We start from the raw sequence: 27,193 nt of genomic DNA on the forward strand, positions 1-27,193 counted from the left end.
CCCGCTTCATTGCCGCCTAACCTGATTAACAAAGTTCCTACTTATTTTCATATTACAAAAGAAAAAAATTAAAGATGAAAACAACAGGTAGGATCCGGTCAACCATCTCGCGAGGTTTCTTAACGTCAACGGTGTTGGGCAACGCGGCATCAATCAAGCAAAGCAACGCCGCGTGGGCTCGAGCCAAACTCCACCAGAACTCAATCAATCCCCCGTGTAGTACCATCAGAAGTAAAATCCTTTTTTGAAATCGCTGCTGCTAGTTGCTACCCCGGCAGCGTCGCCACGTCGTAGGGTTTTACTACCTACCTTTGCTTCTCCCAGCTGCCAAGGCAAGGCCCCGCGGCGACCGAGGTCGGGGGCCATGGAGATCGGGGCGGCGAGCAGCTGCTCCAAGGAGCACCAGAAGATCTACTCCGAGTGGTTCGCCTTCGCCGACTCAGGTCCGATCCCGGCCCCCCTCCGATCCCCATTCCCCTTTCGATTCGATTCGATTCGATCCCCTGACCTGCTCTCCTCTGCTCGCGCGCAGATGGCGACGGCCGCATCACGGGCCCCGACGCCATCAAGTTCTTCGGCATGTCCAGGCTCCCCCGCGCCGACCTCAAGCAGGTACCGCGCGCCGCTCTCCCCTCAATCCCCTGCTACTACTGTAGACCTCTTACTACTCCGGTCTCTCTAACGTGCCACCTCGCGCCTCAAGGTCTGGGCCATCGCGGACTCCAAGCGGCTGGGGTACCTCGGCTTCGGCGAGTTCGTCACGGCGATGCAGGTTCTCCTCGCCACTTCCACTTCACCATCCATCATCCTACTTCCGTGCTACCACTATATTCCTTGCTCTGTTAGTTAGTTTTCACTTCGTGACTGGTTTGCTGCGATTGCTGGCAGCTCGTCTCTCTGGCGCAAGCGGGGGATGAGATCACCCCGGACAGCATTAAGCGTGACGGTTGTTGCTGCTACACACCAAACCAGCTCCCTTCATTTACCGCTTCATTTAATCGATGCTAATTTGTCCACACTGCTTGCTGACAGATCTAAGCAGCTTGAATACTCCAGTGATGGAGGGGCTGGATACTCTGCTTGCGGTAAGTCCGTTACGCCTCGATGCAGCGTCGTTAGTATTTGCCGTGATTACTTGCTTCATTCCACTGCTCTGTAAGCGCGATGGTAACGTCTTTTCAGAGGTCCAAGCATCTGGTAAAGAGGGCCGATCAGGCTGGCGATGGTAAGGGATGGACCTGTGAATAGCAAGTCACGCCGGTGAGAAATATATGAAGCAAGCCCTTTGTGTTTGTGCAGGATTTCCTCAGGCGCAAGGACCTTCGACAGACCATTGGTTCACCTCCAAGTCATTGAAGAAGGTAGTGTTCATGTTCTTCCTTTTAAGTTGGCTTGTCGTTTCAAGCTCTTACAGAATATTAGCAAGCTCCGTTTCCAACATGTTCATTGTTCAATACTAGCATAGAATTTTGCTTTTTGTTGTTGTATAAATGAACCTTTTGAGAGTTAACACTGAGGTAGAATTTCGTCATATATGAGTCATGGGGTGAGGTGAAGGGTTGACATGTATTTCAAAGCAACATTGAAAGGGCCGTATTCATTTCGGGGTTTGAATGTAGTTATCTTCGTATAATGCATACTCCCTCTGTTCAGTTTTAATCGACACAGGGACACAAGACAAATGAACTAGCAGTGGTTCCAATTAAAGTAAATTAAATAGGAATAGAGGGAGTACCTTTTTTTTCTTCCAGCAGGGCTTCTTTCCTCTTTTTTTTATAAACTATGCAATAGTATTTACAGAGAGGCAGTACTTGGTGTCTAAATTTAAGTAACTTTGGCGAATTGCTGATGTTTTAACTAACATAAAAGGAAGGTTTGACAAAATAGGGAAGTTCCTTCTCATGTCAATGATTGTCTAACAAGGGATGAAGGCATCAATCTCACATCATTTAGCTAGTGCAGCTCTGCTGTACCCAACCAAGTGCTACGAGAACATAATCTTTTATGTGTACATCGATGTCGTAATGAAGCCTGGTTCATTTTATGGGAATTCCCTATTGATCTCAGTAGAGGTTCAGTTAATGAACTTAGACACAAAAGGTTACACTTAATTTTGCTAAACAGAACCTCACTACAGGGCATATGCAAGAAACCATAGGAACCCTTTGAATGATCATGCTTTATGAACTAATAAAGCATTTTGTACTTTTGTTTTTATCGCGCAATATTAAACGTTGCAGACTTGCATGTCATTAGGTTAAATAGTACGGCCTTGTTGCAAGCAAGCAATTGTCTGTCAAATGATGGTAATTTCCTCAAGGGCACATGTGCCATACATCCTGACCTTGTTTATTGTGTTTTCATCACAGATACCTCTGACTGCTGTTACTTCTGTCATTGATGGTTTAAAAAGACTATACATCGAAAAATTGAAGCCTTTGGAAGTTGCATACAAATTCAATGATTTTGTGTCTCCATTACTGGTAAATAAATACTTGTCATTTCCATATCTGGTCTCTATACGAGTTACAGATTACTACTTCAGTTACTTTGTGGTATTACCTTAAAAGTAAGCTACTTAAGTACAAAATAATATTATCCTTTTGCAGACAAACAGTGATTTTGATGCAAAGCCGATGGTTATGCTCTTAGGTCAATATTCAACGGGGAAAACTACTTTTATCAAGCATCTGCTAAAAACAAGCTATCCAGGTATTTCCTGGAAATACATGGATCTGTAGTTTCTGGGTTTAATTTAATTACATGCCATGAGACAAACTGACAATTAATCTTCTGCTTTGCACTTCTACAGGTGCCCATATTGGACCAGAGCCAACAACCGACAGATTTGTTGTTGTCATGGTAAACTTTAGGCACTCTTATTTTTTTTATTTGTAGCAATACTAGGTGGACCAAAATTTATTACCCCCAGATATGATTTCTGAACTAAGTTAATTGAAATGCACAATACATGGTTAGCAGAACACTGGAGTACAATTCTTCATGCATTAGTGGACAATTGCTGTTAAATTTTTGTATGTCGCCATTGATTGTGTGTTGGTGACTTTTGAGAATAGTGTTACTTATCTAGCTCATGACTTTAGCACAGTGCTGCATTGATTGGCATTCTCCCCCTTTTGTGAAACTTTCCTCTGGATCACCAAGCTATAGGTATTGTTTGGAGTGTGTCTTCTGTAATGGCTGCTGGTTTGTACTTATTCCTGCTTATGGAGCTTGTAGCTGAGGTTAAATGTCCACTGTCAATCTGTTTTTATTTCCATTGTTGGGGCTTAGATCAGATGTTTGTGCAATTTAAACAACTTGCATTGTCCACATGCCCAGCTAGTATATTAATGTGCAGTGCTTTACCTATATTTGTCACTGTTAGTTGCTTCAGTAGCCCGTTAACTATTTTCCCTCTTACCAGTCAGGACCTGATGAACGAACTATTCCTGGGAATACTTTAGCTGTTCAAGCAGATATGCCTTTTAGTGGTCTTACAACATTTGGGACTTCGTTTTTATCCAAGTTCGAATGCTCTCAGATGCCACATCCGGTAAGATTTTGTTTTGATGCATCTAGGAGACACATGGTTATGTAGAAACTGATACCTAACTTGTATGTTGAAGCTACTGGAGCATATCACGTTTGTCGACACACCTGGTGTTCTTTCTGGTGAAAAGCAACGGACACAACGCAGCTATGAATTCACTGGTGTTACATCATGGTTTGCTGCCAAGTGTGACCTCATTCTTCTTCTATTTGATCCTCACAAGCTTGATATCAGTGATGAGTTTAAACGTGTCATCGGATCTCTACGTGGGCATGATGACAAAATACGTGTAGTTCTAAACAAGGCAGACCAAATTGACACACAACAGGTAGAGTCATTCATTGTTCTCTCTGCATGAGTTTTGATGTTTATGCTTTGTTTTCTGTACGTAACAGTATTTTCCCTGCAGCTTATGAGAGTGTATGGTGCACTTATGTGGTCTCTTGGTAAAGTATTGAATACCCCTGAGGTGTCACGCGTTTATATTGGGTAACCGCCCATGCCCTCATCTACTTTGTCTCACTCATATAGTCCTATCTATTGTATTTTGCTACAGATTACCAACGACTTAAAATCTTGTCAAAAATCTAGATTGAATACTATTAGAAGTGCCATAGTTGTGTTCGTTTATCTCAGAGAAGTATGTGGCGTACTTTGATCTACTTAAGCAACAATATCTGAATCTTGTGTTTGTAAAATGGTAATTACTGGAACGCCCCAGCATGTTGGCACAGTGAACTCACTTCAGAATTGAATGCAGATCATTCAATGACAAACCAGTAAAGGAATCAGCTGTTGGTCCTATCGGAAAGGAACTGTTTGAGAAAGAGCAGGATGATCTTCTTTCTGATCTAAAAGATATACCAAAGAAAGCTTGTGACCGCCGAGTAAGCTTTTTCACCGTTGTGTTCTTTTTAAGTCCTGGTCTCCTGTTTTTTCACAAATTAACCCCATCGGTATATATGTACAGATCAATGAATTCGTGAAACGTGCTAGAGCTGCCAAGATACATGCTTATATAATTGGCCATCTAAAGAACCAGATGCCTACGATGATGGGGAAAGCTAAAGCTCAACAGCGACTTATAGACAATTTGGAGGATGAGTTTGCAAAGGTATGTATTTCCTCGCATCTTTAACTTCCTAGCCAGTCCAGAACCAATGTAGATTGACAGGACATTGTGGCCCTTGCTTATGATTTCATATCAGAAGTTCTTTATCCAGGTGCCTTGTTTTGCTATATTGGCATTGTACCATGTTATTACTTGCCAAGCCACCATTGCTTAATAATTAGTACAGTTTTAACTTGTGTTCTGCTAGTTTAGAAGTTCTATAGTGGTGGCAGAAAGAGCTAAATAGTGTTTTTGCTGACTGTCTGAACTTCTGCTTTTACACACTCAATTTGTAATCTTAATGCACGACTAATAACTGTGTCTGTTGGTGCAGGTACAAAGGGAACATCATCTTCCAGCAGGAGATTTCCCTTTCGTTGACCACTTCAGAGATGTGCTGGGTGGCTACAGCATCGACAAGTTTGAGAAGGTCAAGCCCAAGATGATCCAGGCGGTGGACGACATGCTCGGGTACGACATCCCGGAGCTTCTTAAGAACTTCAGGAACCCTTACGAGTGAACACACATCTTGATTGGAAAATGGCATTGGTTTACACCAACACGTGTGGCGTGGATGGACGCTCCTTAACGTAGTGTTGAAATTTGTTGTGCAGCACCAACATCGCCAGTGTTTCATGGGTCTTGGGGTGTTTATTGCGACATTCTACCCATTGTTGTATAACTGTATTATGCATAAGAATCAGAAGCAATTGCTCAATTGTTCTCTGGACATCTGGCCTGCTGGATTGACAGTTTGGCATGTAAAGAATGAAACGGCAGGTTGGTGGCCCATTTTTAACTTCCAATGAGTATCTATGCGTTTCTGAGGAACATCTTCAATTCTTGTTGATGCGATCCAGTCAATTAACTACCTGTGAAGAATAGTGGACCACTTTGAGAGGTGTTTTTCTGAGTAGCAGCAACCTGTTTCGCTATATGTGGTTGCATTATTATTTCATTTTGGCATAGTAGAGATCAACTTTCATGGCAACAGTTTGGGGCCAGAGCCAACTTTTTGTTATTGGAGTTTTTCTATAACGAGCGATGCGTAGAGGTCCTTCATCGCACTGTAGAAGTTAAATGCGGCTTCATATTATTCATTTTGGAGTACTAGTATTTTGCTTTTGGCAACTGTTGGTTTTTTCTGCCACAGGAGGAGTGGTTCAATAGATTTGTAGGATTTTAATCATAGGAGTTTCCATATACGGAGTAGAGTGTATGTGATTAAGAGGAATGTATCCTCGAAAACTCCTATAGATTGTTTTCATATACTAAATTTTCATATAATATCTAGTAAGATGTCTGACCTCTTCAAAAATTACAATAACTATGATATACACAATCTTTAGAAATGTTGGATATTCTCTTATGTTGTAACCAAACAACTTATACTGATTCCTGCATTTTTTTTAGCCTTAAAACGGCATTTTGTTCTTACTTTTTTATTCATTTATTATTTTTTAAATCACGCAAACAAATAGGCCTTCTACAATTTCATCAGGTCGGTCTTTTGGGATGGAGAGGGCTCTCCATTTATGGGCTAGGCCAAATACGCTAAACGGCTGGAGAGGACACACGAGTGTGTTGAGGCGGGCCCGAGACGGTAGCAATTGGTATTAGGGCTAGGGTCGCTATGCCGGTCTTAGGGGCTTCCTAGGGGGGATTATTAGATGGTAGGATACCAATGTTGCCGGTGACTTTAGTCCCACCTCGCTAGTGGAAGGGTATTGCGGGGAGACCAATCATGCCGGTGTTTTGGAACGGAGAGGGCTCTCCATTTATGGGCTGGGCTGGGTGAACACGGCTTGGAGGTGGGGCCTAGGACGCTAACAAAATCCCACATGAATACCTAGGCAAACCCCCTCTTATCTGCTGCAAAATTATAAACCAACTAGATGACCCGTTGCGCTATCGCGCAAATGGCAGAATCAAGACATAATTTAAATCATAAATTTTAGTTTATTTTAGTATTAAGAATTAACCTGCAATTTAATTGCTTTAGTATTTTGCGGACACACCATTTCATCAAGGTTTTGCGCCAAGATATAATAATTTAGTACAATTTTACACTTTTTCAGCTTTTTAGCTTTGTATAAGCACCCCACCAAATTATGGTTATTGTACCGAAATAAGTATCATTATAAAAGAAAAATAAAAAGACAATTACTATTTTCAAGAATAATGTTTCTACGTATTGTGAGTAGACTATTACAAATGTTTGCCCCACGTAAATAATTTCCACCATTTGCGTTAATCTCATAACTCTGTATAGAAGCAAGCGATGTAGCCATGCTGTACAAGGCTTCCAATGTCGATTCCTAATATTTCGTATACATGTGCTACACCAATATTTACTCCATGTAAGACAAATGTCCTCGTTCTCCTTATAAGCTTGACTACTCTCGTATGGCAAGTGAATGGAGCATGACTAATATTGATTTATTGACTCTTGCAATGTGAAACTGAAGACACCTAGAACGAAGCAGCGGAAGGATGACCAAAATTTCTTCTAGCCACAAGAAACTCGAGGACTTCTCCCGATAAGATTGTAATCAGTGAGAGAATCAATATGAAATCTGGCAAAAGCTCCTAACAGTGATACACACATCATGCCAGATAGATCCAGTAATCACACCATGTCCCAGCAAAGCAAATACAGCAGATGCCATACTAACAGAACCACTAAGTGCAATGTGTCTTATACAGCTTAGCTGATGCCTCTTAGCTGGGTCCTTCTTCACTCCTCTCGCACGTAAGCATTCAGAAAACAAACTACAATGAAATTACAGTATAGAGGCAAAAATCAAATGGAAATACAGCGAGGCAGCACCTGTACTCCATGTAGACCATTCCACACCCTCTCCGGGAGGCGCTCATTTATCCAGCAGAATGCCGAGCCTTCAGTCTCGCCTTGCCATCAGAATCCTCTTCCAAGTGCTCAACACCAACCATGTTATCCCATGTATTCAAAACCTGTTTGAAGTAGCACAGACAGAAATTGCAGTAAGAAACAAGCACTAAGAAACTAACAAATAACAGGCACAGAAAACACCTACTTTATCTAACAGGTCAAATTGTTCATCAAGCGCGTGAAAGCTCAGGTTAGGTCCTTCATGCGGTGGCAAGCTAGTGATCACCTAGAGAATATAATTTTTCATTAGTAAACGCAAAGTGTGAAAAAGATATCCATATATCTACAAATAAATGCTAAAAAATAAACCTTGAAGCTATAAGGAATTGTTGTCTTTTTGTTGTGCATCAGTGCAAAAGATGTCGTGCTAAAGTTAATCAACATTCCCACTCGTGTGTCGGTTGATACAAGAGGGTAGAAAAAAGTATTGCATTCTTCTTTTCTACCTTCCATCCTATGTCGATGCGTGCCATTTGAAAAGAGAAAACAGATGTTTGAAAACTGATTGTTGTACTTTGAGATCTTAAGTATATATTGCAAACTACTTGTAGATCACTTCCATGTGATGGGTCCCATCAATGATATTCTAGAAATAAATTGCAACATACAAACAGTCACTCATTTAAATAAAGCATCGAAGGAAATTTGAAAACATTTCTATAGTATTCATTTCTAGAACGGGATTGAAGGAAACGTAAGTTATATAGGACATAGAGTTGTTTCGTTTGCCATAAACCATTTTTGAGTTTTTTTGTTTAACATCAACTCAGTTTGAGCAATTTATATAGGATTATCAAGAACATAAAAATCCATGCTAAATTCTGAATATCAAGACAAGCGATACAGCAATAACTGAGACAGATTTGAATATGCAGCAACCAAAATCTCTAGTACACATTGCCTTTGCCCTGAGAATACATTTAGCATGTGATGTATGAAATAATAAATTGGGTGAGAATAGAATAATGTTCTTTCTGTCTGAGGAAAAAATGCAATATGAGTGGTAAGTGGTATAATTTCAAACACACCAAAATCATGTTACAAACACAACATATTTAGTTAGTTTTCCTTTAGGACAATTACCATGGCACACCAACAGCTAAAGAAAAGGAACCCAATAGTAACATCAGTTAAAAAGTAGACATGTTGTCAAGACTAATATATATTTTGATTTAGAAAATATTGGCTGAAATGACCGGGGACAAACTAAAATTGATAAACATGGTAGTAACTGTACCTACATCAGATCAGCAGAAGAAGTCAATTTAAATTTCACAACCAGATTACTTGCCTACAACACGTACCATCTATGAACATGCAGTTTAGAAAATAATTTTGAATGTGGCACAATATACACATCAATAATCCTCATCGTTGGCATCTACAACATTATCATCCTAAATCCTGACAAAGCACACACATCAATAATCAGTAATATTTGACAATGGGGGAAAGCAATTAAAACTCTATCCTCTAGAATTCCTTGAACCTAGAAGCATATAACAACGCCCACCTTGCTCTGCTTATAAACTAATGCTCTTCCTTCCGCACAAAAACAAAGTGATGCTCTACCTTGATGCACTTGATGTGGAGGGAGGCATAGTGATGCGCAACACTTCGCACAAAGAATAAACTCTGTTGTTGTGGTAATCAAGCTGAACATCAATGATCATGTGTTTCCTGCCTGTTCTGTTCCACCAAATAGAAAGAGCCATTCCTCAGGGGAGACGAAGAAAACCAATAGAAAATGAATTGAGAGGCATTAAGACATGGTAAAAAAAATTAAACAATCACCTCCACCCATGAAAAAATATAAGAAAGAGGGAATAATGCTAGTGTGTATGGACGATGGAGGAGAAGAGAGGTCAGTAGGATAATCATACCTGCAGATGGCCGTTGTCACTGTCTCTGAATCTTCTGGACAGCCGAATCCTAGCAGCAAAATCAAAATAAATTACAGGGGGGATCAGAGAGGGGCAGCCATAAGGAAGAAGGGAGAAGAGCACGCACATGAACCGTACCTAGTTGGGGGTGTTTGTTGCCGGCGTCGCTTGAGGTTGTATTATCTAGGTTAACTGCAGCCATCTTGAGGAGACGAGGTTCTCGCATACATACGAGTATGCTGCAAGTGCAAATCAGTCTAAAGTGACAATCAAGAGACAATAGGACACCGGTGCCATAATTTAGGCCAAGACTACTGAATGTACAATAGGCATACACTAAAAATAATGAAATAACTGAAATAAAATAGCACAATCAAATGGTAGATATTTTACAGCTCCTTCAAAACTGCAGGACTTGTACCTGTTCAGGTCAGTTCCGTCCGACTAAGTAGGTACTGCCTCTCCCAAAACTGTCAATTCAAAACACATTATCAATGCTCCATAATAAATATTACATGCAAATGAGACACGGTATACTTTAAAAATGAAAGAGCATGGGGTCAAAACCTGTTATCCTTGGAGCTTATTGCATCTGTAGTGCTTTAAAAGGTACATGAGGAAGCTCAATGACATCATTGCCGTCTTCACTGGAGCTTCGATCGTTGGAACATTCGTTTTCTCTTCAGGTCGTACTTCGGTAAGCATCCGTCCGAGACTCAAGGGAAAGCTGCAAAAAAGCGACAATTAAGATTTAGAAGAGAAACAAGTGTTCATTTAAGTTCAGAACTCGAAGTCTATCATGTTGGTAATTTTCCGAAAATGAACAACCAATGAAAATTGTTGAAGCTTTTGGGGGAAAACCTCAGCTTCCGAATTCAGCCATGAAAGGCTCCTTATCTTATCAATATTAGTTAAGAGGTAAAGTAAGAAGGTAAGCAGATCCATGTAATTGTGGCAGCGGTATCTTATAAACTGGATCTAAATGTCCTATTGCTATCACCATTCATCTCATATCTTTTGCAGGCCATTATCTGAAATAAGCACATGCAGGCCTACATGAACAATTAGTATATGACATCTAATAAATGTAGATTAAGCTGGCCCACATACAATTTTCTTTTTTTAATAATCTCTAAATCCTAGGCTCATGTACTCTTCCATACTTTACAAATTTTAGGTGGGCTCATGTACATAAAAAAGAAGGCCATCGCTAGGCATCAACCGGCTAATACAATATGTAAACGATTCGATAACCTGCTAATTTGCTAGCACCTACCATCCGGTTACAAGCTTAGACTCTGGCGCTGCATTGCTGAAGGGAAGAGAAAGGAGGTACTCAACTATATGATATCATTAAAATGACACCTGAGCATATTAAAATCCGGAAAAATAACATGAGAGATGGGTTAAAACAATTGGTATAATCAGATGCAGATCTGAGACTACCTTCCAACTGAGAACAATTCTTTGTTGCCTCCATCCTAGCATCCATGTACCCCTGCTTCCCTCATCAGCTAGTGATTTGAGGAGCTCAATGACAGTCTCTGAAATATTATAATAGCAGCCATATTGAACAGCTAGCCCAAAAAAATCGGCAAGAATTAATAAAAATCTGGAAATAATATATTGGCTCGAGCATACTGGAGTCTGACATTTAGTTCGCTACTCAATTATTATTGCTGTTTAAGTAGAATTTTAGACACCGAAGAGCATAACAATATAGTCATGTTAAGGTTCCCTTATCAAACTTCATTCACATGCGGGAGGCATTATTACCTGGGCATGGCACGTATGTGGCAATTGTATGCGAGTGTTAAGCATACAATCTGCAGAACTAATTCTCTTCAGACCATATAGCTCCAAGCCTGCAACATTCCCCATGACCAACCACCAAGCTTCTTGTTTCACCTACAGAAAACATCACGGAAAGGCTTAATGCAAATTCATGTATCCACTCTTTCGTACCAAATACCAACTCTCTAGGCTATATTTTTGTACCTGGTGCTTAGGGCCACGATGGCTAACAGCTTGCAGCAAATGTCCAAACTTCCTAATTGATTGTCATTTGCAGTTCATCTGTGCACACGTGATCTTAGCTGAACATGCATCATCGTAACAGTATAACCTCGAGCCAAAATGAACAGTGCAAATCATGATAAAATTTGGAGGTGGATCATAGATTACCTATCAAGTATCCCCAAGCTATCATCCGTTGCTCCTCTCCATCGCTTCAGAAGCGGCAACACCTGCAGCAGGACACATGGACACCAACGTTGCCGTCTCCTGGGCACCCAAACTCAACTGTAAAACAATAACAAAATTAGGAAATAGTATATCGCCCTTTATATGTAGTAATGCTACTGGGATATTGTTAGAATGTTAGCGTACCGTATGCCTCTTCGATCGCCGATAGTGCTGAAAACAATGTCGAGGTTGGCTTATTATGTACGTGAGCGCGTTCAAGCGATAGGACTACTCATTAGGAAATTATATATCGCAAAGAATATGATATGCATTTAAAACTATAAAGAATATGCTTAAGGAAAAGCAAATATCTCCCAAGTTAAGCATAGCTATCAATGAAACCAGGGGTATTATAAAAAGAAATGGCCATTCCTAATAAGGAGCTCCTTCCCAAGCAAAAAAAGAGTCCATGCAACACAATTGTGAGTACATGGTAACAAGGATCACCTGTGACGCAAGCTCGTATAGGTTTAGCAAATTCTTATCTTCCCATACCTTTTTGCTGTTAAACCCCGTCCAGGGTGGCCAAAGGACAGCACAGTACGACCAGAGAATAAGCCTAAACTGATTCGTTCCAGGGAAGCACAGCCAGCACAGTACAACCAACGAATAAGCCTCTTTCCAGGGAATACGTCTTAATTTCCCAATCCAACGACTGGAAAAATCATTTACTTCATAAGCCTAAACATCCAGAGATAACTAAATCTGAAAGCACCCTCCTTTGTTGCCGCTGAACAAAACACTTGAGAACCATGGACTTGCCAGGGAGGCGCATATGGTGTCAAGACATGAGCCTGCAAACCGTCGAGTGTTGCTATGTTTTTCTTTAAAACACTGCTATTTTCAGAATGCTATTTCTCTCACATGAAAAAGCTAAATATTCAGAATTTAGTTCTAATAGTCTCACTAATTCTTGCAGCGCTAAGAATTACAGACGTTGTAATAAAGTAGAAAACTGAAATAATTGGCAAGCTCAGGAAAAAATTTAAACAAGTAAGCACACACCACTTGTAAATTGACAGCAAAATGTGATCCATTGTGGGGAGACAATATGCATAGGAAAAAAAAGGTGAGGAAATCCACTTCGATCATAGACACACAAAATACTAAATCCAGAGAGTTTTAATAGACTTCAAGAAACCTTCTACTTTGCTGCTATTAACATTAGAGCAGACATCCTGGCTCCTAAAACCACTATAGAATCTCATTGTAATACTCATTACAGCAGATATCCGTAGAACTTTAATACTCATTATAAATTCTTTCTACCAGGAAACATCCACATGAAGTTAATAACTTTTTATGAACATTACCTAACTGGAACGGCTAGAGTAATTTCAAAGACTAATTACCAGCCCAAACAAACATATACGATTCACCGAATTTCACCGGACATTCACCGAATTCAATAATATAGACACGTGGAGACAATTATGTTGAATAAAACAAACATGAGAGGAGGATCTATGACTCACGATGCAGAAAATGATCTTATTGGCAATGAATGTGGCTCCATGTCCAAAACGTATATGTAATCTGCACAGTGCACTTGCTTCATATAAGAGGATTCAGCCAAATAACTTTATGGTCTGGCATAATCTTGATCTTTCCATGCAGGTCAATAATAAGCATGTAAAGGAAATAGTATGTGTCAGAGGTTGAAAGGCACCATTACTGAGCCAACAATAGCACTATAAAGTAGTGCTTTTTCTAATTAAAATAAATTCTTAGATGTATAAGACTACATGTAGCTATGGTAAACATGTCAGAGTTACTGACCAAAAAGACAGAGAGAACCTGCAGATCCTTTACGGGAAAAGAGGCCAAGGAGGGCCAAGGAGGTAATGTGGCATCTCTTGTCCTCCTATTGTCATCCAATCAATAGTCTTTTACGCCTGACATCTATAGAAATAATTAGTGTGCACATCTTCAGCCTCAAACCAGGAAACAATTTGACAAAACAAACTGCATATAATATTATAATTGGAGCTAGCTCTGCATTGCGCCGGCAATTTAATGAAGCGAGAATGGAGGCTAGAGTCTGTCTCCTGCAGCGGACAACAACTTGCAATCTTTAGCTAAAGCAAGAATAGCATATGATCAATTGGAGAAAGCCCACCATTTCAGAGAAGGAGACGATTCATGGCCTGAACATGCAGAAATAACCTAGGGTTTGGGGATTTTTGGTACAGAGCCATGGATGTGAACGAATCCCAGCAGCCACCCCATCTCCCCATCTCTTGAACACCAACACCTTCTTCCCTCCCAAGCAGTTGAGAGAGAGAGATATATAAAGGGGAATGGGATGACCAGGCCATGGACGGACAAAACTGGGAGGAGGGTGGCGGATCTTTCGCGTACCATAGCAGCTGAAAGAGAGGCGAAGACAGCTCCTCGCGACGATGCGAGGCGGCGAGACGAGTGGCGGCCCTTCCGCTCGTCCGGGCCATGGACGATTCGAGGCAGCGAGAGAAGTAGCTCCGTGGATCCGCCCCGCGCGAGCCCGTCGCCTCCGGTGGTCGCCGGAGCAGATCCACCCTGCACTGGCCCGTCTCCGCCGTGCCCGGCGCCTCCAGTCGCCGCCGTAGATCCGCCCCCCGCGATCCTATCTCCGGCCGCTCCCGCCTCACCTCCACCCGCCACCACCGACGCCACCACCCGAATCGGCTGCCCAAGCCGTGGTGACCCCCTGCATGCACCTCCATCACTCGGGCTGACCCGACGGATCCTTCCCTGCTTGCCGCGGCCCCGACCGTCCATTCTTTCCCTGGTCGCCGCCTCCATCGGAGCTCACTGCAGGAGGTGGCGGCGGCTCCCACGCTCCCTCCTGGCTCACATCAACTGCGTTGTGCGGCCTCCACTGATCCCTTCTGCGGCGCCTTGGAGAGGAGGAGAGGAGGCGGCAAGAATCGGGGGAGGAGGACGGAGGCGGCTGACTGGAGGGATCGGGGGATTGGGGGAGGAGAGCAATCACGCGATTGGGGACGGGAGGAGGCCCAGGAACGCTAGGTTTTCACCCTGTCAAAAAGAAAGGCTAAGGAAAGCGACGCCAACGAGCAGCCGTTGATGTCTCTGGTTGGAGGCCCCCGCACACGGTCTGGCCCAGCCGTCATGCACGCAGCAACATATGCAATGGGTAAAAGAAAAGTTAGTGCAACGGATGGCTGAGATGAAAAGTGGGGGAAAGATTTTACTGTGCATTGCCAAACGTGTGAACCAGATTCAGTTGCCCCTCTCAGACCCCTGGTTGAGAGGGTAGTCTAGGGACATTTATAGGAGAAATACTCCTAGCAGCTCAAAAGGAAAACAAGAAAACACAAACCAGCAAAGGCAGGTAGGAGTCACGAGGTCAAAAGCAAGTCGCCTAACTAAACCGACACTAGGCCCGGAAGTCAAACGCTGCTGGCAGCCTGGCGCAAACCGGTGCCTCGCCGACGCCTGCTTTGCATCCGCGTCAATGATTGTAAACGTGACGAACAAAAAAAAAAAAAACCGGTACCACCATAGTAGCTCAAAAAACAGTACACACAAAATTAGGCAGGAAAAAATAGTTTGAAACCGGAGAGAGAGAGAGAGGAGGAAGGAAATGACAAGGCGTCGCCGAACACGCGCGGAAACCCTGGCGACCCGCGCGGGCGGCCCCGGCCCGGTCCAACCCGACCCGTTCCTTCCCTTCCGCGTCGCCTTCCTCCAACTCCAGCCCGACGCGCTCCGCTTCACGCCTCCGTCCCCGTCCGGCACCAACCTATCCCCTCCCTTTCTTCCCTTTCCACACTGACCAACGATAGCTGAGCCGCGCAGCCCACCGCACCCGCTCTTTCGTGCACCGCACTTCACCCACCACCCACCTCCTTCCCCCCTCCCTCAAAACCCATCCACCGGCGACCGATTACGATCGGTTGAATCGATTCACGGGACGCTGGCGGCGGCAGCAGGAGACCAGATCCGGCGGCGATGATGAAGTCGCTGCTGCCGCAGAGCCAGCTGCGGCGGTCCGCCGCAGCCTCCTCCGCGGCCCGCTCCTCCGCCGGCGGCGTCGAGGGCGCAGCCGCCGCCTCCGACGGCGCCGCGAAGCCCAGCTCCTCCTCCACCTTCTGGTTCCTGCTCCACGCGCTCTGCTGCCTAATCTCGCTCTTCCTCGGCTTCCGCTTCTCCCGCCTCCTCTTCTTCCTGCTCTTCTCCACCAGCGCGCTCTACGCCGCCTCCAACACCAACAACCCATCCTCCTCAGCCGTCCTCCGCGCCATCACCACCACCACCACCACCACCACGACCACCACCACCACCACCAACACCTTCACGCTCTCCTTCAACCCCTCCACCCCCCCACCCCCCACCACCACCAACCTCACCACCACCCTCGAGGAGGGCACGCAGAGCCACGTCGTCGTGGGCCGCCACGGGATCCGGATCCGGCCCTGGCCGCACCCGGACCCCGTCGAGGTCATGCGCGCGCACCGCATCATGGACCGCGTGCAGGAGGAGCAGCGCCGCTGGTACGGCGTCCGCGAGCCGCGCCACGTGCTCGCCGTCACCCCCACCTACCACCGCGCCTTCCAGGCGCTCCACCTCACCGGCCTCCTCCACTCGCTCCGCAACGTGCCATACCCGCTCACCTGGCTCGTCGTCGAGGCCGGCGGCGTCACCAACGCCACCGCGGAACTCCTCGCCCGCTCCGGCCTCACCGTCGTCCACCTCCCCTTCCCCGACCGCATGCCCCTCGACTGGGCCGAACGCCACGCCACCGAGAACCGCATGCGACTACACGCCCTACGGTATGCTCCCTAGCTACTTCCTCCCACAGCCTCAAAATCATCTGCTCGCTCACTCGCTTGCTTGCTCCCGCAGGGTGATCCGGGAGAGGAAGATGGACGGAGTGGTGGTGTTCGCGGACGACAGCAACGTGCACAGCATGGAGCTCTTCGACGAGGCGCAGAAGGTGCAGTGGATGGCCGCCGTCTCCGTCGGCATCCTCGCGCACACGGGGGCCGCCGAGCAGCCGCGCCTCACCGAGGAGGACAGGAAGAGCATGCCGCTCCCGGTGCAGGGCCCCGCCTGCAACGCGTCGGGGCAGCTGGCCGGGTGGCACACCTTCAACACGCTGCCCTTCTCCGGGAAGACCGCCGCCGTGGTCGGCGAGGCCGCGCCCGTGCTGCCCAGGGGCCTCGAGTGGGCTGGCTTCGTCATCAACTCCAGGATGCTCTGGAAGGAGGCCGAGGGCAAGCCCGACTGGGTCAAGGACCTTGATGCTGTGGGGGAGAATGGGGAGGAGATTGAGAACCCGCTTACGCTCTTGAACGATGCGTCCTTCGTTGAGCCGTTGGGGAACTGTGGGAAGAAGATTCTGCTGTGGTGGCTCCGTGTTGAAGCCCGGGCCGACAGCAAGTTTCCACCAGGGTAAGAATTATTTTAGGCTTTCTCGTTACATTTTGCTGGCCATTTTAACTACCCTGTTTTTTGTTCGTAGAAAGTCGCGTACTGTATGGTGTTTTATAGCACACTTACCATTTTCCCATCTTATTGAAAAAAGAACTTCACCTTCTGCCCAATATTATGTTAAACGCGTCATGTAAATGCAGATCACAGACAACCCCCTCTGTTAATTAGGCCTGACCGGACTTACTACCTGCGTAGCCAGTCTCAGCCTTTGTAGGGTAAACCCAACTATTTATCAGTCACTGAAATACTGTGCTTGGTTGTAAAATTGATGGTGAGGAAGAGCTCTATAGGTGTGGCAACAGTCATTTTCTGCTTTGGTTGTTGTCTATTGTATTTGTTTTGCTACTTCATACTTACGAATCTAATACTTATTTGCAAAAGCGTTTCTTAATTTGCCATAACGTCCATACTGATTTGACATGGCATCTACTAATTTAAGTACCTCAGGCTGATACCCCCACTTTGCTTCTTTGTTTAGTGATGTAATTTTATACTAGATCAATTGCTCGAATATCTGTATCAATTAGCTTGTTTTAGAGTAATCTTTCTGTTCAATTCCATAGTTAAATCTTTGAACCTTATGTTAATAGAGATATTGATAAACTGGTGTTTGAGAAATAGTAGTATTGGCCTATCTATACCGGTGTATCTTGGACAACCAGATAGTTAATTTTGTGCTATTGCCTAGGCTCCAGAATTTTCCTGGCTTCACCATTGGCCATATTTAGTATGGTTGCATTGGGCTGAGTGGTGCTGATCCCATCACATGTGAATTTGTTTCATGAAAATTCTTTAAGAACTCAATTAGAAGTCCATTGACTGTCTGGTTGAAGATTTACATTGTGGTCTTGTATTTCTTGTGTGGTTTACACTTTTACTTGTAATACGGTTAAGGTAATCACCGGGACCATTTTACTTAGCTTTCATTTTCGTACTAATTTTAAATTTGCAACACTAATTCTTGTCTGCGAAGGAAATAGATTCGGATATACACTCCAAATAGAACAGATGTTGTTTCTCTTTCCATGAATGTCTCTTTACATTTAATGCTATACTATTTTTGTTATTCCACTTCATTGAAAGTGCTGAAGTAACGAACTTAGGTTGACCCAACAGACGACAGTTCTATTAAGTAGCATCTGTGTGTGTGTTGGGCGCATTAATCTGCAGCCACCCCCACTTGTCCCTTGGTGGGCATTAGAGCCAACGTAGTACTCCGTCTGTCCATAAAAGGATGTCTCAACTTTATCTAAATTTGCATGTATCTACACACTAAGACACATATATATTTTAACAAAGTTAAGACATCTTGTTATGAACAGAGGTACTAATGTTTAATAACTGCAGTCTATTTCTGTTTTTATGTAACTATTTAAGATTGATTGTTCTGCTGGCATGGTGCCACTGCCACATGGCAATTTGATGACAAAGAAGTATCAATATATTGTTGCCGTGACGTGCGTTTGAATTTTGGATGCAAATGTTTCATGTAATTGAGCATGGTATAATTACATTGTTTAAGAACGGGCCCTTAAAATACTAAGAAAAAGTAACCCATTCATCATGTGAGTCTGTTTTTAAATTCATCTTCTCCCTCCTGAGAAACTTGGAAATAGTAAAAGGGTTTTCACTGATACTCTTGATTTCATTGCAGTCAAACATAATATTGTGCTACCTGTCAGATTATCAGACTGTTCGCTCATAATATTTTTCTTCTCTTTCATATTAAGCCCGTTGAATTTTCCATCTTTAGCTGTAATAACTTGAGTTCTTCCTTTGCAGTTGGGTAATTGAGCCACCTTTGGAAGTTGTCATTCCTGCCAAGCGCACGCCGTGGCCAGAAACCACCACCGAAGTTTCATCGGAGCAGCTAGAGGGCAAGCAAGAGCAGGAGGATAGGCGGCTGTCACGAACCAACCGATCAGCTCGGCCCCGGAGCACCACCACTAAACGGAAGGGTGACGTTCAGAACTGAGGCAGGACGAACCGACCATGTAATGTACATCTCACATTATCTTACATCCGCGGTATCTACAATAGGAGGCGTATCCAGTTTGACCCTGGTGGGTATTGTGTTTATTTTTTTTCCTGATGTTTTGCTCCGGTGGTAATGACAAACGCCCCATGCTGGGATATGTCTTCCGTAGAAGGCTGATTCGGTATGGTATGTAGCTCTACTTGTTGTGCTGTAATATACAACCGCAATCGCGTCAAGAAAATGGTGTTCTGCGCTCTGGAAATTCTGTATGCATCTTGACTTCTGAAGTTTCGTGTGATAGATCAGTGTCTTCAGGCACAATTTCCCCCTTCGCACCGTGCGTTGTACTCGGCTGTATTAATTGGTAAATTTGAAGAAGTTGTTGGCTTCTTTATCCAATTGCTGATGCAAAAAATATAGGACATACTGCTTAGTATTATGCATGACTTGCAAAGTGATATACTCCCACGGATCCCGTGTTTCAACCCGAGTGCAGAGGTGCATAGTTCTCCCACAGGCTAGATCACGACCCCGGGACATGGGTTTGGGACTTTGCCTATCTTTGGCCAACGCTTTCCACGAGGAGCTCCGTCCTGTCCGTCCATGTGAGGTGAGCCGTGCTACGCAGGGAAGGGTCGATGCTTCTCCATCGTTGCAATCAGACTAGTCGGATTCCTGGTCAACTTCTAGGTTCCAGATTGCTGAAGCGAATAATAGGGTCATGCTAACTCTAATTCTACTGAATTATTCTATCGCAGGAAAAAATAAGGTTTGAGTTGATGCTAGATTTTCTATGAAATCTAGTAAAGTTCTACCTCTGTCAATAAAAGAATGTCACAAGTTTGTCTAAATTTATGTATATCTAGACACACTTTAGTGTAGACATTCAAATTTAGATACATCTCTAACATTCTTTTATGGATGGAGGAAGTACAAAGAAAATTGCTTAAAAATTCCTTACAAATAAAACGACATCAGGAAAATTCCTGAAGATTTCAATCTCCGAAATTACTATGCAAATCGTTTGAATTCCTCAAAATATCCAAGTGTCCGCACGCAGTTTTCTTTCGTGTGGGCGCATTTGTCATCAATCTATTTTTGGATTGGTAAACTTTTTTTTTGTACAGGAAGTTGGCATTGACGCGGTCCGTGTTTGCCCTCCAACTTGGCGTGCGATTGTGGGATACCGCCACCTCGTCCGTAAACCCTCCAGTCACCGGTCACCGCCCGCCGCCCGCCGCCCGCAGCCGCCACTCCGCCACTCCGCCACTCCGCCACTCTGCCTCCCGCGTCCTCCCCCGACAGCCACAGCCGGCCCCACCGAACCCAGCATCCGCCGCCTCCACTCCGCCTCCCGCGCGCGTCCTCCCGGCAGGCCGCCGTCTCCCTCGCTCCTCTCCGTCGGCCGCGCGCCGTCCAGTGCCGAGGACTTCAGCGCCTTCTGACGGCAAGGTTGGATTTCCTTTCCTTTGTTGTTGATCGATATACTCAGTTGAACTGTATGAGAGGATTATACCGGAACAGTGATTGAATTTTGTGTGATGTGTATGAGATCGATAATTCGAGTATTGGCATATACAAATTTATGAGGAAAGTTGCATTATTTGGTTTAATTAGCACGCGTGACCTAAACTTAAACCTTGTGGTTTTACCTCCTTCCCAAGTGGGATGGAACCCTATACTGGTTTCCAAATAGGGATTTGCTCTGAGAACTAACTTCGTGCTTAGTCAAGTCTAATACCATTTGATTTGCATCTTGATTCGTGCTAGTCATGAGTTGCAACTAAAATTTGATGACATCATCAAACTAAGAACGAAATTAGTTCTCAGTCGACTGAGAAATAGTCACACCCTTCCAAATGCGCCCTTGTCATCACTGCAAGGCAGTGAATATGATTGCCCTTCTAAACAGGGATACATATATCATGACATGTAATTCGTGATCAGTTGGTGCTTATGATTTTGTTCATTCTGCTACATTCAGGTTATTAAGCTTCAGGAATATACAATTATGGCTGGGGCTAGCACAGATGCAGCCACCAAGGAGATGGAGGCATTGCATGTTGGGCAAACTGAGACCAAAGTAAGTACTGTGCTGCAGAAGTTAATTTTCTTTCCCTGAACTGAAGCTTGAATGTCCGTTCTGGCAGTATCTATTCTTGCATGGTTGTATATTCGTATCTCATACTTCTGTCTGTACATTGAGGAAAAAAATGTCGGGGATGAATAAGAACCATTCCAAGCTATTTATACCGATACTGTTCTGCTTTGCCGAATTGGTATTCTCATAGACACAACAATTGCCAGTGATTATGATTATTGATTTTTCATTGCCTCATCTGTAAGCTTGGGGACGTTGAGTCCATACTTTTTCTCTATCTGTTCTTCTAACTTATCCCTGAATTCTCTTAATGCCTGTACAAAGCCCTTGATGACATTGCTAGCCTCTACGTGCCTGAGTTAGATAGTGATATGTGATCGTGTGGATTGCTGAACCTCACATATCATCCTTCTCTTGAGTGGCCCTTGCACTGCTGTATATTTTCTTTGACGGTTAATAGGCTGCCCATTTTTGCTGCAGGAGAATCTGAATAAGGCAGCTAGTGTAGAATCGGATGTAACCTCGTCAAAAGAACCCAAAGTTGCAGATAGCAATGGTGCTACTCCAGGAGCTCAGTCCTCGCCACCAGAGGATGATGACGACGATGGTCCATCTGAAGATGGAGCAGCAGGTGATAGCTGTACTTTGCAAGTTCTCATTAGCTGAGTTTTCTCTCCTAGAGCTGGACCATTGGTGTTTCGGCTATTGAGTCTAGCATCTGGGAACTGGGATTTCAGTCATGTGATCATTCTAACTGTTCTCTTTGAAATGGTTCAGCAGCTGCGAAGAAGAAAAAGAAGAAAAGCAAGGCAAAGTGAGTTCTGTTATTCAGTTGAACCATTAATGGTCTTGTCAGGTTTTCTCTGTTTTACGAGCGTGTCATGTGTTTTTTTGTAGAAAGAAGACCCCTCTTCAGCAGACAGACCCTCCATCCATCCCCGTTGATGAGCTTTTCCCTTCAGGTGATTTTCCTGAGGGTGAAATCCAGCAATACAAGGATGAGTAAGTATAAGTCTATCCCAACTGTAGAATTTTCGCTGTAATGAATTATCAGATGTTAGGAATATGGTGCTTAGCATCTCAATTAAACAAGCCACACTAACACCTGGGTTCAAATTGTATGAATGACCTTAACTCCTGAAAACGACGCATAAATTGTATTTTGTTTCATTTGCTGTTAATGAAGAACTCTGAAAATGATAATTATCATATGTTTCATTTAATCATGTTATTGCTCTTCAGTAATTTATGGAGAACAACTAGTGAAGAAAAGAGGGAACTGGAACGAATACAAAAGCCGATGTACAATTCTGTTCGCCGAGCAGCAGAAGTTCATAGACAGGTTTAGAACATACTAGCCTTTTCTTTTTGCAGCTTAATTTTGATTGCATCTATTGTTGCTTACAGCTCTACAATATATAATATTGTTTGCTAGGTGAGGAAATACATGAGGAGCATTGTGAAGCCTGGAATGTTGATGACTGAACTCTGTGAAACTTTGGAAAACATGGTTCGGAAACTTATCAAGGAGAATGGACTGCAAGCTGGTATTGCCTTTCCAACAGGATGCTCGTTGAATTGGTATGGTTTCATATTGGAGTGTTTCCTAGTGCCACTGCATACTATTCTTACGTTGATGAATAAATTCAATGTTTAGGGTTGCAGCTCATTGGACTCCAAATTCTGGTGATAAAACTGTTCTACAATATGATGATGTGATGAAGCTGGATTTTGGGACACATATAGATGGTCTGTCTGTTGTATTACCTTGTTCCATTCTTTCTTCAATGATGTTTTGGTGTATATTGTGTAAGGTTTTGTCCTTGCAAGTATAATGTCATGCTGTTCCTGATATCAAAACCTAACATGATACTGTGATTATTCCCAGGGTACATAGTTGATTGTGCATTTACTGTCGCATTCAATCCCATGTTTGATCCATTGCTTCAAGCAACAAGAGATGCCACAAATACTGGTATCAAGGTAATCTACACATTCTGTTCACTCTTTGAAGGCTGTGGTATATTAAGTCAATGGACTCTGATATACCAAATGAATGCTCCCCATAAGCACAATTGCATTTAATATATCTGGTAGCAGCTCTACTTGGTTAAACACTACGTTGATAGGGTTTGGCTGAAGCTTCTGCTTTTGATTACCTGATTGTATTGTTTATTCAAGTGTCACAGCATATGTCATCTCTCAGCTGTTTATGTATGGTGATTTATTTGGGTCTCATTTGAATTTCATTTTTCACCTGTTAATGATCTGATAAATGGCTATGTGAAATAACATCCCCTTAAATTAGTTCTATTCTTTGTTATTGAATAATACTTATCCTTCATTCCAGGAAGCTGGAATAGATGCACGGCTTGGTGATGTTGGTGCTGCAATCCAAGAAGTAATGGAGTCATATGAGGTTGAAATTAATGGGAAAGTGTTCGAAGGTGCGTGTAGTTTCATACTTTTATTTTTCTCATTCTGCGATATTGGAAGTGTAGCGACAGCATGACAATTCAAGTTGCTTGTTTTGTGGCAGTAAAAAGTGTGCGAAATCTCAATGGACACAGCATTGGGCCATACCAAATCCATGCGGGGAAATCAGTTCCAATTGTAAAAGGTGGAGAGCAAACGAAAATGGAAGAGGGTGAATTTTATGCAATTGAAACTTTCGGGTCGACAGGTACATCACCATATGAACTAATTAGTCCAGATACAATAATTAGTCTTTTTAATAGCATCACTTTTGTGAAAGGCATTTTCCCTATTATATCTCCAGCATGGCTTTCATCTGAACATTGAACAATCGGTATATGTTTTCCCTAAGTAGGATCATGTTCAAATTCTTTATTAATGGCAAGTCAAAGGCATTTCCCTTGGTATTTAACTATCATGGCTTTCATCTGAACAACATACATCTGTTTTTCCTGGTTAGGCAGGTGTTCAATTTCAGTCTTACATTTCATAACCGTCATTCTTTTTTTTTTTTTTTGACATAAGAACACATATATTATAAGATGCAGCAGGCCGCCTCATTAAAAACCTTCCAGTCCCCTCAGGTACCCTGGTAAGGAAAAGAGTGCGAAAGAAAACCTGCTGCCCAAGGATTACAGAGTGTTCTTACAATCTAGAAAAACCAGGTCCCGAACGCAGTCGGGGACAGAGTCACATAAAATAGCACTAACACCTGATTTTCCTACTTGCGCCAAGACATGAGCAACGCCATTGCACACACGGTCCACCTTTGAGACGACGATGTCTCGAAAGATCTTCAGAAGTTCCCGTGCCTCTAGAATTAGTGCCCAGCTTGGAGATTGTTCCACGGACTCAGACGATATCGACATCACAGCACGGAGACAATCAGACTCCAAGATCGCTGGCCACCTCTGTAGATTGATCAAATGCCGAATTCCTTCAAGACAAGCCAGCACTTCCGCTTCCTCAGCGCTATTGCAAAAAGGAATAAATTTCCATTCCGTTAATATCACTTGCCCCAGCTGATCACGAATGATGATCCCAAGTCCAGCGTGCTTCGACACTGAGTCCCAACCAGCATCAACATTGGCCTTTATTTTGCCGTCGCCCGGAGGAGTCCAAGAGGAGCATACATCCAAGGTGGCATTGTTCCCATTAGTCACTGCCGCATAGGATTGTTGATAGTTCACCAAGAATTGAACCGAGGACGAAATCGAAGCCTTCCCGTCACCATGGACTACATTGTTGCGGTGATGCCAGGATCTCCATAACAAATAAATAACCTTCGCTTGTACCTCCAAAGTTGTCGAGCCTAGAAGCTGAAAAAACCAGTCCTTGCAATTGTTCATGAAAATAGATTCTGTAGGGAGGGACCAGTGTGCACGCAGCTCATCTCGCAAAGCACGCGCCAGGGTACAGCGGACAAGGGCATGGTGTGCATCCTCCTCCTCTTGCCCACATATAGAGCAGACTGGGCTAACCGAACTTATTCTACGGTGAAGTCCCGTGAGTACACCTAGAGAGTCTGTCGCAGTCCGCCAAGCAAAGACACGCATCTTCTGTGGGACCTTTGCCTTCCACACGAGATCCCAAATTCTCCGATCGCCGTCTGGTTCTGAACTAGATTGGCCCTGATTCAGTCGCTGCCACGAATCTTGCATGCCGATTCTATACGCTGAACGGACGCTAAAAGCTCCGTTACTTTCGCCACTCCAGGCAATAAAATCCTCCGTTGCACGAGATGGCAATTTAATATTTAAGATGGTATTTGCATCATGGGGCCACACACACTCACGAACAATAGCTTCATTCCACGTTCTGGATTCATGATCAATAAGATCAGCTACCCACTTCTTCCGCGAATGTCCTCTCCTTCCATCAACTTTCAGAGCACCGGGTCTAGGAAGCCAATTGTCACGAAAGATCTTCACATTATAGCCTGTACCAATCCTCCATATAATTCCTCTTTTGAGTAAATCCAGACCATGAACTATACCCTGCCACGTCTGAGACTGATTCTGGATAAAAGCTGTGTCAATAAGATGGCCCGAAGGATAGTAGCGAGCTTTCAGGAGTCGAGCACACAAACTATCAGGAAATTGTAAAAGTCGCCAGGCTTGACGTGCCAGAAGGGCCTGGTTAAAGACACGTAGATCTCGGAATCCTGTGCCTCCCTTCGCTTTAGGACGTGTGATTTTATCCCAAGCTAGCCAATGGAGCTTCTTTTTATTCTGTTCATCTCCCCACCAGAAGTTGCGTATGATTTGCTCAAGATCATCGACGAGTCCCAATGGGAATTTGAATACACCCATAGCATATGTCGAGATAGACTGAAGTATAGCCTTGATTAAGATTTCTTTTGCCCCCGAGGACATATAACCGTCATTCTGTTTGCAGGAAAGGGATTTGTGAGGGAGGACTTGGAGTGCAGCCATTACATGAAGAACTTTGATGTTGGGCATGTACCACTGAGGGTAGCCAAAGCCAAGCAACTGCTCGGGACAATCAACAACAACTTTGGAACGCTTGCTTTCTGCCGCCGGTACTTGGACCGCATCGGCGAGACCAAGTATCTCATGGCCCTGAAAAACCTATGTGATGTTGGCATCATTCAGGTATGTAAAATACCACCATTTTCGCTCAAATGTCTGATCCCTGTCATTGGCATTGGTTAGTCAAGGTTGCTTTGCCCTGTTTGCAGCCGTACCCTCCGTTGTGCGACGTGAGGGGGAGCTACGTGTCGCAGTTCGAGCACACCATCTTGCTCAGACCAACCTGCAAAGAGGTGATATCCAGAGGCGATGACTACTGATGGGCGCCGCAGCATCTTTGTACCGGTTGCTGGCACGGTCATTTTGTACTGTCTTGGGCAACCTGTGTGTGTTTTTTCCCGATCAAATAGCGTGTCAGAGCCGGCCAGATCAGTAATTCCGTGCCGTAATGGTTTACTGTTACATTGAGCACATTTCTTTATTTCTGAGTTTTTTTTTTTTTGAAAACTGGTTTGTAAGAATTGGTACCGTGTTGCATTTCGCTGAATTCCTCTACAAAGATTATATTCTACCATTCAGATAACTTCATCTCCAGCATGGAACTATGGAAAATGAATGTTTTTGTGCGACGATCGTTTGTTCCTGTAGACGGCCAGTTGACAAATGTTGCGGATTCATGTCTCACCGACCAGTCACATATTTGCAGGAAATCTTTTGTGTCCAATGAACTTACTTTAGAAGTTGTGGCGTATGAAATGAACCGAGTACTTCAAAATTCTAGCGTATGAAATGAAAATCAAGGAACTCGACCTATTTACTCTCGAAAAAAACCCATCTCCAGCTCCGTCAGCACGTCACTGCGTCGCCGTCACCATCAAGCCATCAACACCATGGGCGGCCGCGTCGTCTTCTGCTCGTTCCCATCTCGCCTCGCCTGCATCCTTGACGGCTGACGCGGCCGTTTCATGCGATTATGCTCGGTCTATTCGGTTCCTCTCTTTTATGG

The 27,193-nt window shown here is 43.9% G+C and overlaps 3 protein-coding genes and 1 long non-coding RNA gene across 4 annotated transcripts; 3 read left to right on the forward strand and 1 right to left on the reverse strand.

Moving 5' to 3' along the window:
- Nucleotides 1-310: 310 nt before the first annotated feature.
- On the forward strand, nt 311-5,580 carry LOC124702679 (EH domain-containing protein 1-like). The gene is made up of 16 exons (XM_047234844.1): nt 311-443; nt 533-612; nt 704-772; nt 889-946; nt 1,033-1,085; nt 1,183-1,225; nt 1,300-1,361; nt 2,370-2,483; nt 2,610-2,712; nt 2,813-2,862; nt 3,428-3,556; nt 3,630-3,881; nt 3,963-4,042; nt 4,314-4,440; nt 4,524-4,667; nt 4,999-5,580. Exons 1-16 carry the CDS (start codon nt 365-367, stop codon nt 5,182-5,184), a joined length of 1,629 nt encoding a protein of 542 aa, XP_047090800.1. The 5' UTR covers nt 311-364; the 3' UTR covers nt 5,185-5,580.
- Nucleotides 5,581-9,458: 3,878 nt separating this feature from the next.
- Nucleotides 9,459-9,932, reverse strand: LOC124684706. The gene is made up of 3 exons (XR_006997124.1): nt 9,880-9,932; nt 9,597-9,677; nt 9,459-9,507 (listed from the first exon to the last, which is right to left on the reverse strand). It is a non-coding gene; the product is annotated as an uncharacterized LOC124684706 (long non-coding RNA).
- A 5,698-nt stretch (nt 9,933-15,630) lies between these two features.
- LOC124702691 (probable beta-1,4-xylosyltransferase IRX14) lies at nt 15,631-19,375 on the forward strand. Its single transcript, XM_047234852.1, has 3 exons — nt 15,631-16,477; nt 16,551-17,099; nt 18,924-19,375. The coding sequence occupies exons 1-3, from the start codon at nt 15,657-15,659 to the stop codon at nt 19,114-19,116; spliced, it is 1,563 nt and encodes a 520-aa protein (XP_047090808.1). The 5' UTR covers nt 15,631-15,656; the 3' UTR covers nt 19,117-19,375.
- A 1,735-nt stretch (nt 19,376-21,110) lies between these two features.
- Nucleotides 21,111-26,751, forward strand: LOC124702702 (methionine aminopeptidase 2B-like). The gene is made up of 12 exons (XM_047234860.1): nt 21,111-21,202; nt 21,701-21,851; nt 21,998-22,034; nt 22,118-22,222; nt 22,463-22,562; nt 22,656-22,801; nt 22,878-22,969; nt 23,109-23,203; nt 23,571-23,667; nt 23,760-23,903; nt 26,093-26,310; nt 26,397-26,751. The coding sequence occupies exons 1-12, from the start codon at nt 21,131-21,133 to the stop codon at nt 26,505-26,507; spliced, it is 1,368 nt and encodes a 455-aa protein (XP_047090816.1). The 5' UTR covers nt 21,111-21,130; the 3' UTR covers nt 26,508-26,751.
- Nucleotides 26,752-27,193: the final 442 nt, after the last annotated feature.

This window comes from Lolium rigidum, chromosome 1 (genome assembly GCF_022539505.1).
Source record: "Lolium rigidum isolate FL_2022 chromosome 1, APGP_CSIRO_Lrig_0.1, whole genome shotgun sequence".
Lineage (NCBI taxonomy): Eukaryota > Viridiplantae > Streptophyta > Magnoliopsida > Poales > Poaceae > Lolium > Lolium rigidum.

Bases quoted from the DNA above. Each gene is read 5' to 3' on its own strand.
- LOC124702691 (XM_047234852.1), top strand. From the start codon at position 15,657: ATGATGAAGTCGCTGCTGCCGCAGAGCCAGCTGCGGCGGTCCGCCGCA. The intron at 16,478-16,550 runs GTATGCTCCCTA...TTGCTCCCGCAG, and splicing joins ATGCGACTACACGCCCTACG to GGTGATCCGGGAGAGGAAGA. The intron at 17,100-18,923 runs GTAAGAATTATT...CTTCCTTTGCAG, and splicing joins GACAGCAAGTTTCCACCAGG to TTGGGTAATTGAGCCACCTT.
- LOC124702702 (XM_047234860.1), top strand. From the start codon at position 21,131: ATGGCTGGGGCTAGCACAGATGCAGCCACCAAGGAGATGGAGGCATTG. The intron at 21,203-21,700 runs GTAAGTACTGTG...TTTTTGCTGCAG, and splicing joins TTGGGCAAACTGAGACCAAA to GAGAATCTGAATAAGGCAGC. The intron at 23,904-26,092 runs GTACATCACCAT...TTCTGTTTGCAG, and splicing joins TGAAACTTTCGGGTCGACAG to GAAAGGGATTTGTGAGGGAG.
- LOC124702679 (XM_047234844.1), top strand. From the start codon at position 365: ATGGAGATCGGGGCGGCGAGCAGCTGCTCCAAGGAGCACCAGAAGATC. The intron at 444-532 runs GTCCGATCCCGG...GCTCGCGCGCAG, and splicing joins GTTCGCCTTCGCCGACTCAG to ATGGCGACGGCCGCATCACG. The intron at 2,713-2,812 runs GTATTTCCTGGA...GCACTTCTACAG, and splicing joins GCTAAAAACAAGCTATCCAG to GTGCCCATATTGGACCAGAG.